At 41.6% G+C, this 14,520-nt stretch overlaps 1 protein-coding gene across 2 annotated transcripts in view; it reads left to right on the top strand.

The window, feature by feature from the left end:
* Positions 1 to 450: 450 nt before the first annotated feature.
* The window catches only part of LOC120020320 (rho GTPase-activating protein 21-like), a 112,728-nt gene continuing 98,658 nt past the window's right edge, over positions 451 to 14,520 (top strand). For both annotated transcript variants that reach the window (XM_038963895.1, XM_038963896.1), the window contains exons 1-2: positions 451 to 628; positions 1,425 to 1,650. In XM_038963895.1, coding sequence (XP_038819823.1) covers positions 1,582 to 1,650 — 69 coding nt within the window. In that variant the 5' untranslated portion in view covers positions 451 to 628; positions 1,425 to 1,581. The remainder of the gene's footprint in view (positions 629 to 1,424; positions 1,651 to 14,520) is intronic.

The following is a 14,520-nucleotide window of genomic DNA, read 5'->3' as shown; positions in this document are numbered from 1 at the left end:
AGTTTAAAATGTTATGATTATTTATTTGTGTTGTTCCAAATGTCTGAATTATTTGTAAATTTTTTTGTGTTCACTCGCCACTGCTTGGGTGTACGAGATTTTACTGCAGAAGAGTTACAATATGTTTTGAATTATAGTGTCCCATCCTCCCAGTCTGCTGGCCTGGAGCAGGGTCAGATGGGGCAAAAGTAGCAGGAATAGTGGTGAGGTTTTAATGGAGGCAGGGTTAGTTGGTAGGGCAATAAATCAATAAAATCCATGTATTTTACAGTGTGATGAAGTCATACTACAGAATAATAGGCTGATACACAGCCAATACAGTAGTCGGCGGAATACCCCTATGACATTTGTTTGCGGACCGTCATAATACCAAAGAAGAAGAAGCCTTGCCGGGAGTGGCGCTGGCGAAAAGAGGATGGTCTTTGGCATTCTGGAAGGCTTGAACAAAATTCCAACTTCCAGCAGCAGCGTGTCTCCCCGGAGTTCGGATGGGATACATCTGTGACTGTATTTCGTTAGGATATGGAAATATGATTGAAACTGACACTGGGCCAGAATTTTATTTGAGTGATTTTTATGGGAAATAAATACGTTTCAACACAGTCTGTAACGTCGCTTTTCACAACAGGTAGGTTTACTTTAGCCCATTAAATAGCATGCTAACGTTAGCTGGCTACCTACTAGCTAACTTAGTCACATTGCACGGATATTTGTTTTTATGCCAATTACAAACTTCTGAAGAATAGCCAGCTAGCTAAACAGGTTCCACGCGTTTCTTTTGTAATGTTAGATGTAGCTAGCTAACTACACCTCAAACTCTTGCTGTATCGTGTCATCTGTAATTGAAACGTTCTCCGACCCCACAACGAAGTTTTTTGTTGTTGAGGAAAACTTTGGCTTCTTTGTATTGATCGGATCCAACTACATTAACGGAGTTCAGCCAGGGCAGGAAAAGAATCGGCGACCAACGTAACGACATGCCTGTGTTTTTACAACTTGACTTGTTTTCCTTTATCTGATTAGAAAATAACACAACGTATAGTACGGTGACCAGTGAAATACGTCCCAGTTCGCTCTCGGTCTGAGCACAAGAACAACAGGGTGGCAAGTTTTGACTCACGAGTTAGTTACTAACGTTAGTCCGCGAGCGAGTCGCATCGATCGGCTTTGCCTCCTGCCTCCTCACTTGTTGCTTGGCTTGCTGGTAATAACCTAGCTAGTTAATCATTCATACGGTCGTTTTGGTAAAGATTATTAGAAAGGTAATAGCAAGCACTTTTTTGCACTAACCTTAGTTAGCATTTTCACATTTCAACTATGCTTATCAATGTTTGTTAGCAAAAATTGGAATATAAATTGTATTGTGTATTTCAATACAGCAGTCACTAATGCAATTCGTTCAAATAAACTTGTTTCACATTCAGCTCAACAATTTGGACCAGATACGGGAACATGGATTACGGTGTGAACTGGAGAGACGAACCCTAACGTTACTTGGAGGACTCAACTGCTGTCTATTTGCTGGGATCTATAGCTTTCGATGTGTGCACTAAAGGATTGTCACCTCTTGTGTGAAGTGAAATGATGGCGTCACGTTGGAAAGGTCCATTCGATGAAGAGGAGAGACTGACCAGACCCTCTTTGTGCAAGGTACATAAGCCCCACTCAAATTCATGCCCACAATTTCAACATTTTACCACCTTAAAGGTTGTTTTTGGGTGACCTAAAGTTCTTCTCATGGAAATTGGGGTCCTGGAGATGATCAATTAGATGTAGGTTAAGATACAGGTAACTGACAAAATAAAGGAAACACTTGAGTAAATTATGGGGATACAAAGTATATTGAAAGCAGATGTTCCTGAGTTAATTAAGCAATTAGCATCCCATCATGCTTAGGGTCATGAATAAAAATGCCCTGTTGCCAATTATTTTGGCTACCATGGCTAGAAGAAAAGATGCCAGCTTCAAAATCGGCTCACTTGCAAATATTTCACTCAATTATTAGATTTTGACACAATAGGAGTAGGCCTAACCTAAGCTTAGTTCTCAACCCAGTTAGTGTCAGCCTGTTCCACCAACCTCAGCTCACTTAAGCCTAGTGTATGTTCTTTTAATCCAATCTATGTCCATTTAACCCAGTAAAACCCATTTTATCATGACAGTCATTTTGACCAATCACTGATATTGGAGTGTTTAACTGCAGACGAAACATACTATAGTGATGCATCCAATGTAGTTATTTTCCACAGTTAGTGTGCCACTAGAGAATGGGTTGTTTTTCTCTGAGGAGCCCTAACCTATAAAGGCTCTATTAGACAGACCCCCCCTCTCCACTCCTGTGATCTGTACCTCATTAAAGCCCAGGGCTTAACTTGTTTAGCAGCCATTTACAGAGCATTATATGGCTCTCTGATGGATATCGGAAATTGGATAGAGGACTCTGCTTTCTTCCTGTAGGCTTTGGGTTGTCTGTTATGCTCAGTCTCTGGTAAATATAGAGATGGGTTAGGGTTAGCTTAGGCTATTTTATCCAGTTTCATTTCTCCATTACACTGTGTAAAGGCTGGACACTGTAAAATGTGTAGTTTAACACTGTGTAGTGTTCTGCTTTCTTGCCGATTTAAACAAAAGTTCTGTTTTCCTTTTGATGACACTCCTAATAGGGAAGTAATGATTCACCGCATCAGTCCTGGTTCAAATGTTTAAGATATGAGTTCATCGGTCTGGAGGATTCCAAACAGATCCAAATGTAGCATGCATTTGTCAGAAAATCGGCACAAAAGTAATGAATCGCCGGTTTACTATTTTTGTTGATCAAATTACTTTCTACCTGAAAATACCTCTAATCTTTTGTGACAACTGCATCCTCCTTGTCTAATTAAGCATGTAATTAGGTTGACAGTCATTGATCTACAAGTAATTTTGCATGCCAAACAACCCCAGACAATATCAGTAGCCTAGTCAAACTGCTCGCTGTGCACAGCTTCGCGTGCTGACCAATGAGAAGTAGGCCTGTTCCTGATCTGGCTCATCTATGCATCACCTTCAGCATTCAAATAAAGAAAAGTTAGTAAAAAAGAAAAGCAAACTAACTGATAGTGGGTTGGTAGATGCCCAATTTTCCTTATGGCTCAGCTCAGGTGCCTACATACACAATAGACATACATAATTCACACACACACACACACATACAGAGAAGTCAGCTCAGACAGATCCAGTTCAGAGAGGCCCAGCTCAAAAGCGCCTCAGCAGCAGATTTTAATTTAAGATCGGTGTCCGGTTGAGCTAACGTGCGCTAATGTGATTAGCATGATGTTGTAAGTAACAAGAACATTTCCCAGGACACAGGTGTCTTTATATGGGCAGAAAGCTTAAATTCTTGTTAATCTAACTGCACTGTCCAATTTACAGTAGCTATTAATGAAAGAATACCATGCTATTGTTTGAGGAGAGTGCACAACAACAAAAATGTTTATCATGGCAACTGGTATGATACATTCACCCCTGAAGGTAAATAATGTACTTATATTCAGTAATCATGCTCTGATTTGGCATCCTGAGGGTCCCAGAGATAAAATGTAGCATAGTTTTGTTTGATAAAATCAATTTTTACATTCAAATGTAGGAACTGGGTTCTACAGTTTGAACCCCTGCTGTGTCTGCCCCCCCCCCCATCTAGATGTGTGAAGGTTAGTGTATTTTCTGTAGGGAAGCTGATTATCCATAATTACCATATCATTTTTGTATGTTCTCTATAGTTATGTACTTGAATATGTATCAATTTACCAATTCGGCACATTTGCGCAGACTTTATACAACATTGTGAACAGTAATGTAATGGTTCATTGGATCAGTCTAAAACTTTGAACATACACTGCACACCAAAATCTAAATTGCTCCTAGACTCCTATGTGATATAATGGCCTTTATCTTGCATTTCAAAGATGATGGGGGGAAAAGAGAAAAAACTTAAAACGCATGTTTTTTTCTTATTATCTTTCTTTCTTATTATCTTTTACCAGATCTAATGTGTTATATTCATCTACATTCATTTCACAGTTCCACAAACTTCAAAGTGTTTCCTTTCAAATGTTATCAAGAATATGCATATCCTTGCTTCAGTTCCTGAGCTACAGGCAGTTTAGATTTGTCATTTTAGGCGGAAATTTAAAAAAGTGTCGTCAGCAAACTTTCCTTAAGAGGTTTTAAAATGGAAAATGAATGTGTATGCAACAAATGTTAGCACATCAAATCTTATAGATTCTTTATTCTAATCAAACCCAATCGCACCGAATCGTTTCAAACTAAAACGTATCGTTCCTGTATCGCATCGGAGCCCATGTATCTAGATACGTATCGAATCGTCGTGAAAGGGACAGATGCACATCGTTAACGCCTAATAAAACTAGTCAATCAGACTGTAATGTTTCAATGAACTGAATGAGTTCATTGATGGTCACCGGAAAATTTTATATTTTTCAATTAAACTCCCATCACATTACGAGGCCAGAGGGCCATCGTAGGGCTGGGCGATTATATAGAATTAATTAGTTTTTAGTGTTGTCACGATACCAACATTTTACTAAAGATACAATACTAGGCCAAGTATCACGATACCGAGTTGTTAAAAAAATCAGTGGCCCAGCGTAGTGTTCGCCCAGCACACATGTTCCCTATTTCGAATTGTTCTGCGCATATGCTGCGCAAAAACCTGTCACTGAAATTCACAATTCTACTCAATACAACACATTGAATTTAACTTCACACTGTTCAGTGTATTATAGAATACAGAATAGACTGGCGGATTTGCTCATATTTGCAAAGGCCTACCTGTGTTTTGGCTGGAGGAATGGGAGTAAGGAATATACATGCATAATGATCTGCATGTAATTGTGTCAGTAAGGGGAAAACACTGCATGAAACCTTTACTCATCAGTTAACACAGACAGACACACTGTCTCCTCTCTCATTAACACACACCCCACTCTCTCTCCCACAAACATACACACACACACACTGCTCCCAACTTTTAAAACGTTAGACACCAAACAGAATTTAAGGAGCACCAGAATGAAATAGATGTTTTAATTAGTTAAGGCTTACATTAGAACTATATGAATCCTACCTTTGATGCACATCTCATGAGTAGCAGACCCTTTTCCTTTCTTTCTGTGCCAATCAAATTTGCCTAAACCTACTATCAAGTTACCAGGTTGTTAGCTAGCTAGGAAACATGACTGAACAACGTTAGCAACCTGAGATTAGTTTGAAACGGCCCGCAACATGGTTTGTGAAATTATATGAAATGCGTGCGAATCCCCATAGAAAGAACAAAAGGCATCGGGTAATATGGGTGATCTTTTTTTTTAACCTGTTTAAGTTAGAGATGAGCAGTTTTTTTTGCTGTAAAACTGCAAGTATGCTTGTTGTGAAGCGCTGCTCCTTTTCCCCTCTGACACTGAGGCGGCATGATGGTGAACTTGCAAAGTATACTCTGAATGGACTGTGCTCTTGGCTATAACAGGCGATTTAAATGATACAATGTATCAACATTGCTTGCTCTGCGTGCTGCTCCAATGTTAATAGTGTACATTTATGACAACAGAAGACTCAGTAGGGTCTGCATCACAGCTACATTATAAAACTGACACAGGAATAGATGCGCATGAAGAGCGGGACGAAGAGAAGCAGGTGAGGGCTGTTAGGGGATGCGGCTGGCTGATTACAGCTGCCACACGTGATATACGCATGAAAGTGAAGTGGATATTACTGGACCTGCGCATACAAGAGACTAGTGGCTGTTTCAATTCAACTGCATTTATAAACAAAACTGACTTTATAAACATTTTATAACAGGCACCAGCAGGTTCTTTAGATCAGTAGGGCTGAAAAGAGGTAGTAGTATCATATGAAACGGTACAACGGTTTTCTAAAATATTGGTATAATAAGTATCATGACGTTTTGGTACCGTGATATCACTGTGGTACCAGTGCACCGTGCAACATATGCTCACTTTGAGGCAAGCAACACTGAAGCATAAATGAGAGCACCAGCTGTTCCAGACGACTGTGTGATCACGCTCTCCATAGCCGATGTGAGAAAGACCTTTTAAACAGGTAAACATTCAAAAGGCTGCGGGGCCAGACGGATTACCAGGACGTGTACTCAGAGCATTCGTGGACCAACTGGCAAGTGTCTTCACTGACATTTTCAACCTCTCACTGTCTGAGTCTGTAATACCAACATGTTACAAGCAGACCACCAAAGTCCCTGTGCCCAAGAATGCGAAGGTAACCTCGTGGTTAGAGCGTTTCGGTTACTGGATCGAATCCCCAAGCTGACAAGGTAAAAATATGTAATTCTGCCTCTGAGCAAGGCAGTTAACGCACTGTTCCCCGGGCGCCGAAGACGTGGATGTCGATTAAGGCAGCCCCCCGAACCTCTGATTCAGAGGGGTTGGGTTAAATGAGGAAGACACATTTCAGTTGAAGGCATTCAGTTATATTTTACGACCTTTCCCTTTCCCCTAAATGACTACCGCCCCGTAGCACTCACGTTGGTAGCCTTGAAGTGCTTTGAAAGGCTGGTCTTGGCTCACATCAACACCATCATCCCAGAAACCCTAGACCCACTCCAATTCGCATAACGCCCCAACAGATCCACAGATGACACAATCTCAATCGCACTCCACACTGCCCTTTCCAACCTGGACAAAAGGAAAACCTATGCGAGAATGCTGTTCATTGACTACAGCTCAGCGTTCAACACCATAGTGCCCACAAAGCTCATCACTAAGTGAAGGACCCTGGGACAAACACCTCCCTCTGCAACTGGATCCTGGACTTCCTGATGGGCTGCCCCCAGGTGGTAAGGGTAGGCAACAACATCTGCCATGCTTATCCTCAACACTGCGGCCCCTCAGGGGTGTGTGCTTAGTCCCCTCCTGTACTCCCTGTTCACCCACGACTGTGTGGCCAAGCATGACTCCAACACCATTAAGTTTTAAGTGGCCTGCTGGAGGTCATTTTGCAGGGCTCTGGCAGTGCTCCTCCTTGCACAAAGGCGGAGGTAGCTGTCCTACTGCTGGGTTGTTGCCCTCCTACGGCCTCCTCCACGTCTCCTGATGTACTGGCCTGTCTCCTGGTAGCGCCTCCATGCTCTGGACACTACGTTGACAGACACAGCAAACCTTCTTGCCACAGCTCGCATTGATGTGCCATCCTGGATGAGCTGCACTACCTGAGCCACTTGTGTGGGTTGTAGACTCCGTCTCATGCTACCACTAGAGTGAAAGCACCGCCAGCATTCAAAAGTGACCAAAACATCAGCCAGGAAGCATAGGAACTGAGAAGTGGTCTGTGGTCACCACCTGCAGAACCACTCCTTTATTGGGTTAGGGTTAGGGTTAGGGTTAGGGTTAGGGTTAGGGTGTCTTGCTAATTGCCTATAATTTCCACCTTTTGTCTATTCCATTTGCACAACAGCATGTGAAATTTATTGTCAGTGTTGCTTCCTAAGTGGACAGTTTGATTTCACAGAAGTGTGATTGACTTGGAGTTACATTGTGTTGTTTAAGTGTTCCCTTTATTTTTTTGAGCAGTGTATATATTTTTATTTTATTTATTATAATAGTTTTAAAAATATTTTTTGTTTGTAATAATGACAATTACAACTGAATGAACACTTATTTTAACTTAATATAATACATCAATAAAATCAATTTAGCCTCAAATAAATAGTGAAACATGTTCAATTTGGTTTAAATAATGCAAAAACAAAGTGTTGGAGAAGAAAGTAAAAGTGCAATATGTGCCATGTAAGAAAGCTAACGTTTCAGGTCCTTGCTCAGAACATGAGAACATATGAAAGCTGGTGGTTCCTTTTAACCTTTACTTAACACCCATCCCGGATCCGGGAGCATCCTCATCAGTAAAAGCTGACTAGCATAGCGCCACAAGTAAATAATAGCATATAAATATCATGAAATCACAAGTCCAATACAGCAAATGAAAGATAAACATCTTGTGAATCCAGCCATCATTTCCGATTTTTAAAATGTTTTACAGCGAAAACACTATGTATTTCTATTAGCTAACCACAATAGCCAAAGACTCAACTGCATATTTTCACCATGTTTCTACCGCATAGGTAGCTATCACAAAACCGACCAAATAGAGATATACTTAGTCACTAACCAAGAAACAACTTCATCAGATGACAGTCTTATAACATGTTATACAATAAATCTATGTTTTGTTTGAAAATGTGCATATTTGAGTTATAAATCATAGTTTTACATTGCAGCTACAATCACAAATAGCACCGAAGCAGCAAGAATAACTACAGAGAGCAACGTGAAATACCTAAATACTCATCATAAAACATTTATGAAAAATACATGGTGTACAGCAAATGAAAGATAAACATCTTGTGAATCCAGCCAATATTTCAGATTTTTTTAGTGTTTTACAGCGAAAACACAATATAGCATTATATTAGCGTACCACAATAGCCAACCACACAACCGCATTCATTCACCGCAAAGGTAGCGATCGCAAAAAACCAGCAAAAGATATAATATTATTCACTAACCTTGACAAACTTCATCAGATGACAGTCCTATAACATCATGTTACACAATACATATATGTTTTGTTCGAAAATGTGCATATTTAGCTGTACAAATCGTGGTTATACAATGTGAATACGTAGCCAAACTGCACAAAATTATCCGGATATATTTCTGACACTCACCTAATCTAATCAAAGAACTCATCATAAACTTTACTAAAAAATACATGTTGTACAGCAAATGAAAGATACACTCGTTCTTAATGCAATCGCCGTGTTAGAATTCTAAAAATAACTTTAGTACGACATACAGCTTACGTTATAGCGAGACAGCGCCTGCAATGAGGGCGGAAAATAGTACTAAACATTTTCCACAGAAATACGAAATAACATCATAAATGGTTCCTACTTTTGCTGAGCTTCCATCAGAATGTTGTACAAGGAGTCCTTTGTCCAGAATAATCGTTGTTTGGTGTTAGAATGTCCTCTTCTCCTGTCGAATTAGCAACCAAAGCTAGCCAAGTGGCGTGAAGTTGTCCATCTTCACCAAACGCAGAGAACGGAAAATGCAAAAACTCCCGATAAACGTTCAATAATCTGATAAAACTATATTGAAAAAACATACTTTACGATGATATTATCACATGTATCAAATAAAATCAAAGCCGGAGATATTAGCCGTCTATACCGAAAGCTTTTCAGAAGGCAATCCAGGGTTCCTTCCCGCGCCTTGCTGAACAAAGGAAATTTGGGGTCACATCATTCCAAGAGCTCTTGTTCGACCTCAGATCAAGCTAGACACCCCATTCCACCTCTCACTGCCTGTTGACATCTAGTGGAAGGCGTATGAAGTGCATGTATATCCATAGATTTCAAGCAAATGAATAGGAAGGCCCTGGAACAGAGCCTCGATTTCAGATTTTTCACTTCCTGACAGGAAGTTTGCTGCAAAATGAGTTCTGTTTTACTCACAGATATAATTCAAACGGTTTTAGAAACTTGAGTGTTTTCTATCCAATAGTAATAATAATATGCATATTGTACGATCTAGAATAGAGTACGAGGCCGTTTAAATTGGGCACGATTTTTTCCCAAAGTGAAAATAGCGCCCCCCTATCCCAAAGAAGTTAATGTCCAAAGAAGGGCCAGAAGTATACAGAATGGTGTTTTCTGCGTAGAGGTGGATCAGAGACTCACCAGTAGCAAGAGCGACATCATTGATGTATACAGAGAAGAGAGTCGGTCCAAGAATTGAACCCTGTGGCACCCCCATAGAGACTGCCAGAGGCCCGGATAACAGGCCCTCCGATTTGACACACTGAACTCTCAGAAGTAGTTGGTGAACCAGGCGAGGCAATCATTTGAGAAACCAAGGCTATCGAGTCTGCCGATGAGGATGTGGTGATTGACAGAGTCCAAAGCCTTGGCCAGGTCAATGAATACGGTTGCACAGTATTGTTTCTTATCGATGGCGGTTAGGATATCGTTTAGGACCTTGAGCGTGGCTGAGGTGCACCCATGACCAGCTCTGAAACCAGATTGCATAGCGGAGAAGGTATGGTGGGATTCGAAATGGTCGGTAATCTGTTTGTTGACTTGGCTTTCGAAGACCTTAGAAAGGCAGGGTAGGATAGATATAGGTCTGTAGCAGTTTGGGTCAAGAGTGTCCCCCCCTTTGAAGAGGGGGATGACCGCAGCTGCTTTCCAATCTTTGGGAATCTCAGACGACAGGAAAGAGAGGTTGAACAGGCTAGTAATAGGGGTTGCAACAATTTCGGCAGATAATTTTAGAAAGAAAGGGTCCAGATTGTCAAGCCCGGCTGATTTGTAGGGGTCCAGATTTTGCAGCTCTTTCAGAACATCAGCTGACTGGATTTGGGAGAAGGAGAAATGGGGAAGGCTCGGGCGAGTTGCTGTGGGGGGTGCAGTACTGTTGACCGGGGTAGGGGTAGCCAGGTGGAAAGCATGGCCAGCCGTAGAAAATTGCTTATTGAAATTCTCAATTATAGTGGATTTATCGGTGGTGACAGTGTTTCCTGTCCTCAGCGCAGTGGGCAGCTGGGAGGAGGTGTTCTTATTCTCCATGGACTTTGCCATTTCCCAGAACTTTTTTGAGTGTGTTGCAGGAAGCAAATTTCTGCTTGAAAAAGCTAGCCTTGGCTTTTCTAACTGCCTGTGTATATTGGTTTCTAGCTTCCCTGAAAAGTTGCATATCATGGGGGCTGTTCGATGCTAATGCAGAACGCCATAGGATGTTTTTGTGTTGGTTAAGGGCAGTCAGGTCTGGAGAGAACCAAGGGCTATATCTGTTCCTGGTACTAAATTTCATGAATGGGGCATGCTTATTTAAGATGGTGAGGAAGGCATTTAAAAAAAATAACCAGGCATCCTCTACTGACGTGATGAGATCAATATCCTTCCAGGATACCCCGGCCAGGTCGATTTGAAAGGCCTGCTCGCTGAAGTGTTTCAGGGAGCGTTTGACAGTGATGAGTGGAGGTCGTTTGACCGCTGACCCATTACGGATGCAGGCAATGAGGCAGTGATCGCTGAGATCTTGGTTGAAAACAGCAGAGGTGTATTTAGAGGGCAAGTTGGTTAGGATGGTATCTATGAGGGTGCCCGTGTTTACGGCTTTGGGGTGGTACCTGGTAGGTTCATTGATAATTTGTGTCAGATTGAGGGCATCAAGCTTAGATTGTAGGATGGCTGGGGTGTTAAGCATGTTCCAGTTTAGGTCGCCTAGTAGCACGAGCTCTGAAGATAGATGGGGGGCAATCAGTTCACATATGGTGTCCAGAGCACAGCTGGGGGCAGAGGGTGGTCTATAGCAGGCGGCAACGGTGAGAGACTTGTTTTTAGAGAGGTGGATTTTTAAAAGTAGAAGTTCAAATTGCTTGGGTACAGACCTGGATAGTAGGACAGAACTCTGCAGGCTGTCTTTGCAGTAGATTGCAACACTGCCCCATTTGGCCGTTCTATCTTGTCTGAAAATGTTGTAGTTAGGGATGAAAATTTCAGAATTTTTGGTGGTCTTCCTAAGCCAGGATTCAGACACGGCTAGAACATCCAGGTTGGCAGAGTGTGCTAAAGCAGTGAATAAATCAAACTTAGGGAGGAGGCTTCTAATATTAACATGAAACCAAGGCTATTACGGTTACAGAAGTCATCAAAAGAGAGCGCCTGGGGAATAGGAGTGGAGCTAGGCACTGCAGGGCCTGGATTCACCTCTACATCACCAGAGGAACAGAGGAGGAGGAGGAGTAGGATAAGGGTACGGCTAAAAGCTATGAGAATTGGTCGTCTAGAACGTCCGGAACAGAGAGTAAAAGGAGGTTTCTGGGGGCGATTAAAATAGCTTCAAGGTATAATGTGCAGACAAAGGTATGGTAGGATGTGAATACAGTGGAGGTAAACCTAGGTATTGAGAGATATTGTCTCTAGAAACATCATTGAAACCAGGTGATGTCATCGCATGTGTGGGTGGTGGAACTGAAAGGTTGGATAAGGTATAATGAGCATGGCTAGAGGCTCTACAGTGAAATAAGCCAATAAACACTAACCAGAACAGCAATGGACAGGCATATTGACATTAACGAGAGGCATGCTTAGTCGAGTGATCATAAGGGTCCAGTGAGTAGTGAGTTTGGTTAGGGTAACGGAGATTCAGACAGCTTGCCGTGCCATCGGTAGCAAGCTAGCATAGGATGGAGGTCTGTTTTTAGCCATCTCGTGCGTTTCTGACGGTAGATTTGTTGGGTTCCGTGTGGTAGAGGGGATCAATCCAGTTGGCAAAATAGATATAGTTATAGTGACCCAAGAAACATTGTCCGATAGACCTATTCAGATAGCAGCCGATAAGACAGCTAACGATTAGTGGGCCGCAGATGGGCGTTCAGGTAACGTCGCGATGGACGGGCCAGTTGGATAACTCCCTCGGATAGGTGATTGTAGCTCAGGAGTGGCTGATGGAACTCTTCAGCTGGCTAGCTCCGGAATAATTGATGTTTGCTCCGGGATGGACGTAAGCCAACAATCACACGGATAGCAGCTAGCTAGCTGCGAGATCAAGGTGTAAATGTCCAGAGTTTGCGCTTGAAATCTGGGGATATGGAGAGAAAAATAGGTCCGGTATGTTCTGTTCTGAGTCGCGTTGTACAAAACTGGCGATAGCGTTTCGAGCTAAAGGATAACCGATGACCACAAACCGTGGTTAGCTGAATACTAACGTTAGCCAGTAAACTGGCTAGCTTCTGGCTAGCTTCTGTTGTGGATTTCAGATTTGAGGTAAATAATATATATATATTTTTAAATTGGTGAGGCAGGTTGCAGAAGAGTGTTTTGAAGTTGAGTTTTTGGAAAAGAAAATTTATAAAAGATATGCGAAGAAAGGACAAACTACGTCTGACTGCTATGCCATCTTGGAATCGATAGTTGATAGGCTTGAAGTCATAAACAGCAGAGCTGCTGGCAAAACACACGAAAGTGCTGTTTGAATGAATGCTTACGAGCCTGCTGGTGCCCACCATCGCTCAGTCAGACTGCTCTATCAAATATCAAATCATAGACTTAATTATAACATAACACACAGAAATACGAGCTTTAGGTCATTAATATGGTCGAATCCGGAAACTATCATCTCGAAAACAAAACATTTATTATTTCAGTGAAATACGGAACCGTTCCGTATTTTATCTAACGGGTGGCATCCATACGTCTAAATATTCCTGTTACATTGCACAACTTTCAATGTTATGTCATAATTACATAAAATTCTGGCAAATTGGTTCGCAACGGGCCAGGCGGCCCAAACTGTTGCATATACCCTGACTCTGCGTGCAATGAACGCAAGAGAATTGACACAATTTCACCTGGTTAATATTTCCTGCTAACCTGGATTTCTTTTAGCTAAATATGCAGGTTTAAAAATATACTTCTGTGTATTGATTTTAAGAAAGGCATTGATGTTTATTGTTAGGTACGGTCGTGCAATGATTGTGCTTTTTTCGCAAATGCGCTTTTGTTAAATCATCCCCCGTTTGGCGAAGTTGGCTGTCTTTGTTAGGAAGAAATAGTCTTCACACAGTTCGCAACGAGCCAGGCAACTGCTGCATATACCCTGACTCTGTTGCAAGAGAAGTGACACAAAGAAATTCATGTTAGCAGGCAATATTAACTAAATATGCAGGTTTAAAAATATATACTTGTTTATTGATTTTAAGAAAGGCATTGATGTTTATGGTTAGGTACCTTTTACGCGAATGCGCACCGCATCGATTATATGCAACGCAGGACATGCTAGATAAACTAGTAATATCATCAACCATGTTAACGATTGATTCATTGTTTTTTACAAGATAAGTTTAATGCTAGCTAGCAACTTACCTTGGCTTCTTACTGCATTCGCGTAACAGGCAGGCTCCTCGTGGAGTGCAATGAGAGGCGTTGGACTAGTTATAACCGTAAGGTTGCAAGATTGAATCCCCGAGCTGACATGGTAGAAATCTGTCATTCTGCCCCTGAACAAGGCAGTTAACCCACCGTTCCTAGGCCGTAATTGAAAATAAGAATGTGTTCTTAACTGACTTACCTAGTTAAATAAAGGTGTAAAAATATAAAATCGGCCAAATCGGTGTCCAAAAATACAGATTTCCGATTGTTATGAAAACTTGAAATCGGCCCTAATTAATCGGCCATTCCGATTAATCGGTCGACCTCTACTCTGGAGAGACATGAAAATAGCTGTGCAGCCATGCTCCCCATCCAACCTGACTGCGCTTGAGAGGATCTACAGGTGTGCCAAGCTTGTAGCGTCATACCCAAGAAGACTCAATGCTGTAATCGCTGCCAAATGTGTTTCAACAAAGTACTGAATAAAGGGTCTGACTACTTATGTAAATGTGATATTTCAGTTTTTTTATTTTAATACATTTGCAAAAAAAAATCAA

The sequence above is a fragment of the Salvelinus namaycush genome, chromosome 25 (genome assembly GCF_016432855.1).
Source record: "Salvelinus namaycush isolate Seneca chromosome 25, SaNama_1.0, whole genome shotgun sequence".
NCBI classification, from domain to species: domain Eukaryota; kingdom Metazoa; phylum Chordata; class Actinopteri; order Salmoniformes; family Salmonidae; genus Salvelinus; species Salvelinus namaycush.
Note: the sequence above shows the minus strand (reverse complement) of the source record. Positions and strands in the feature narration are given on the sequence as shown.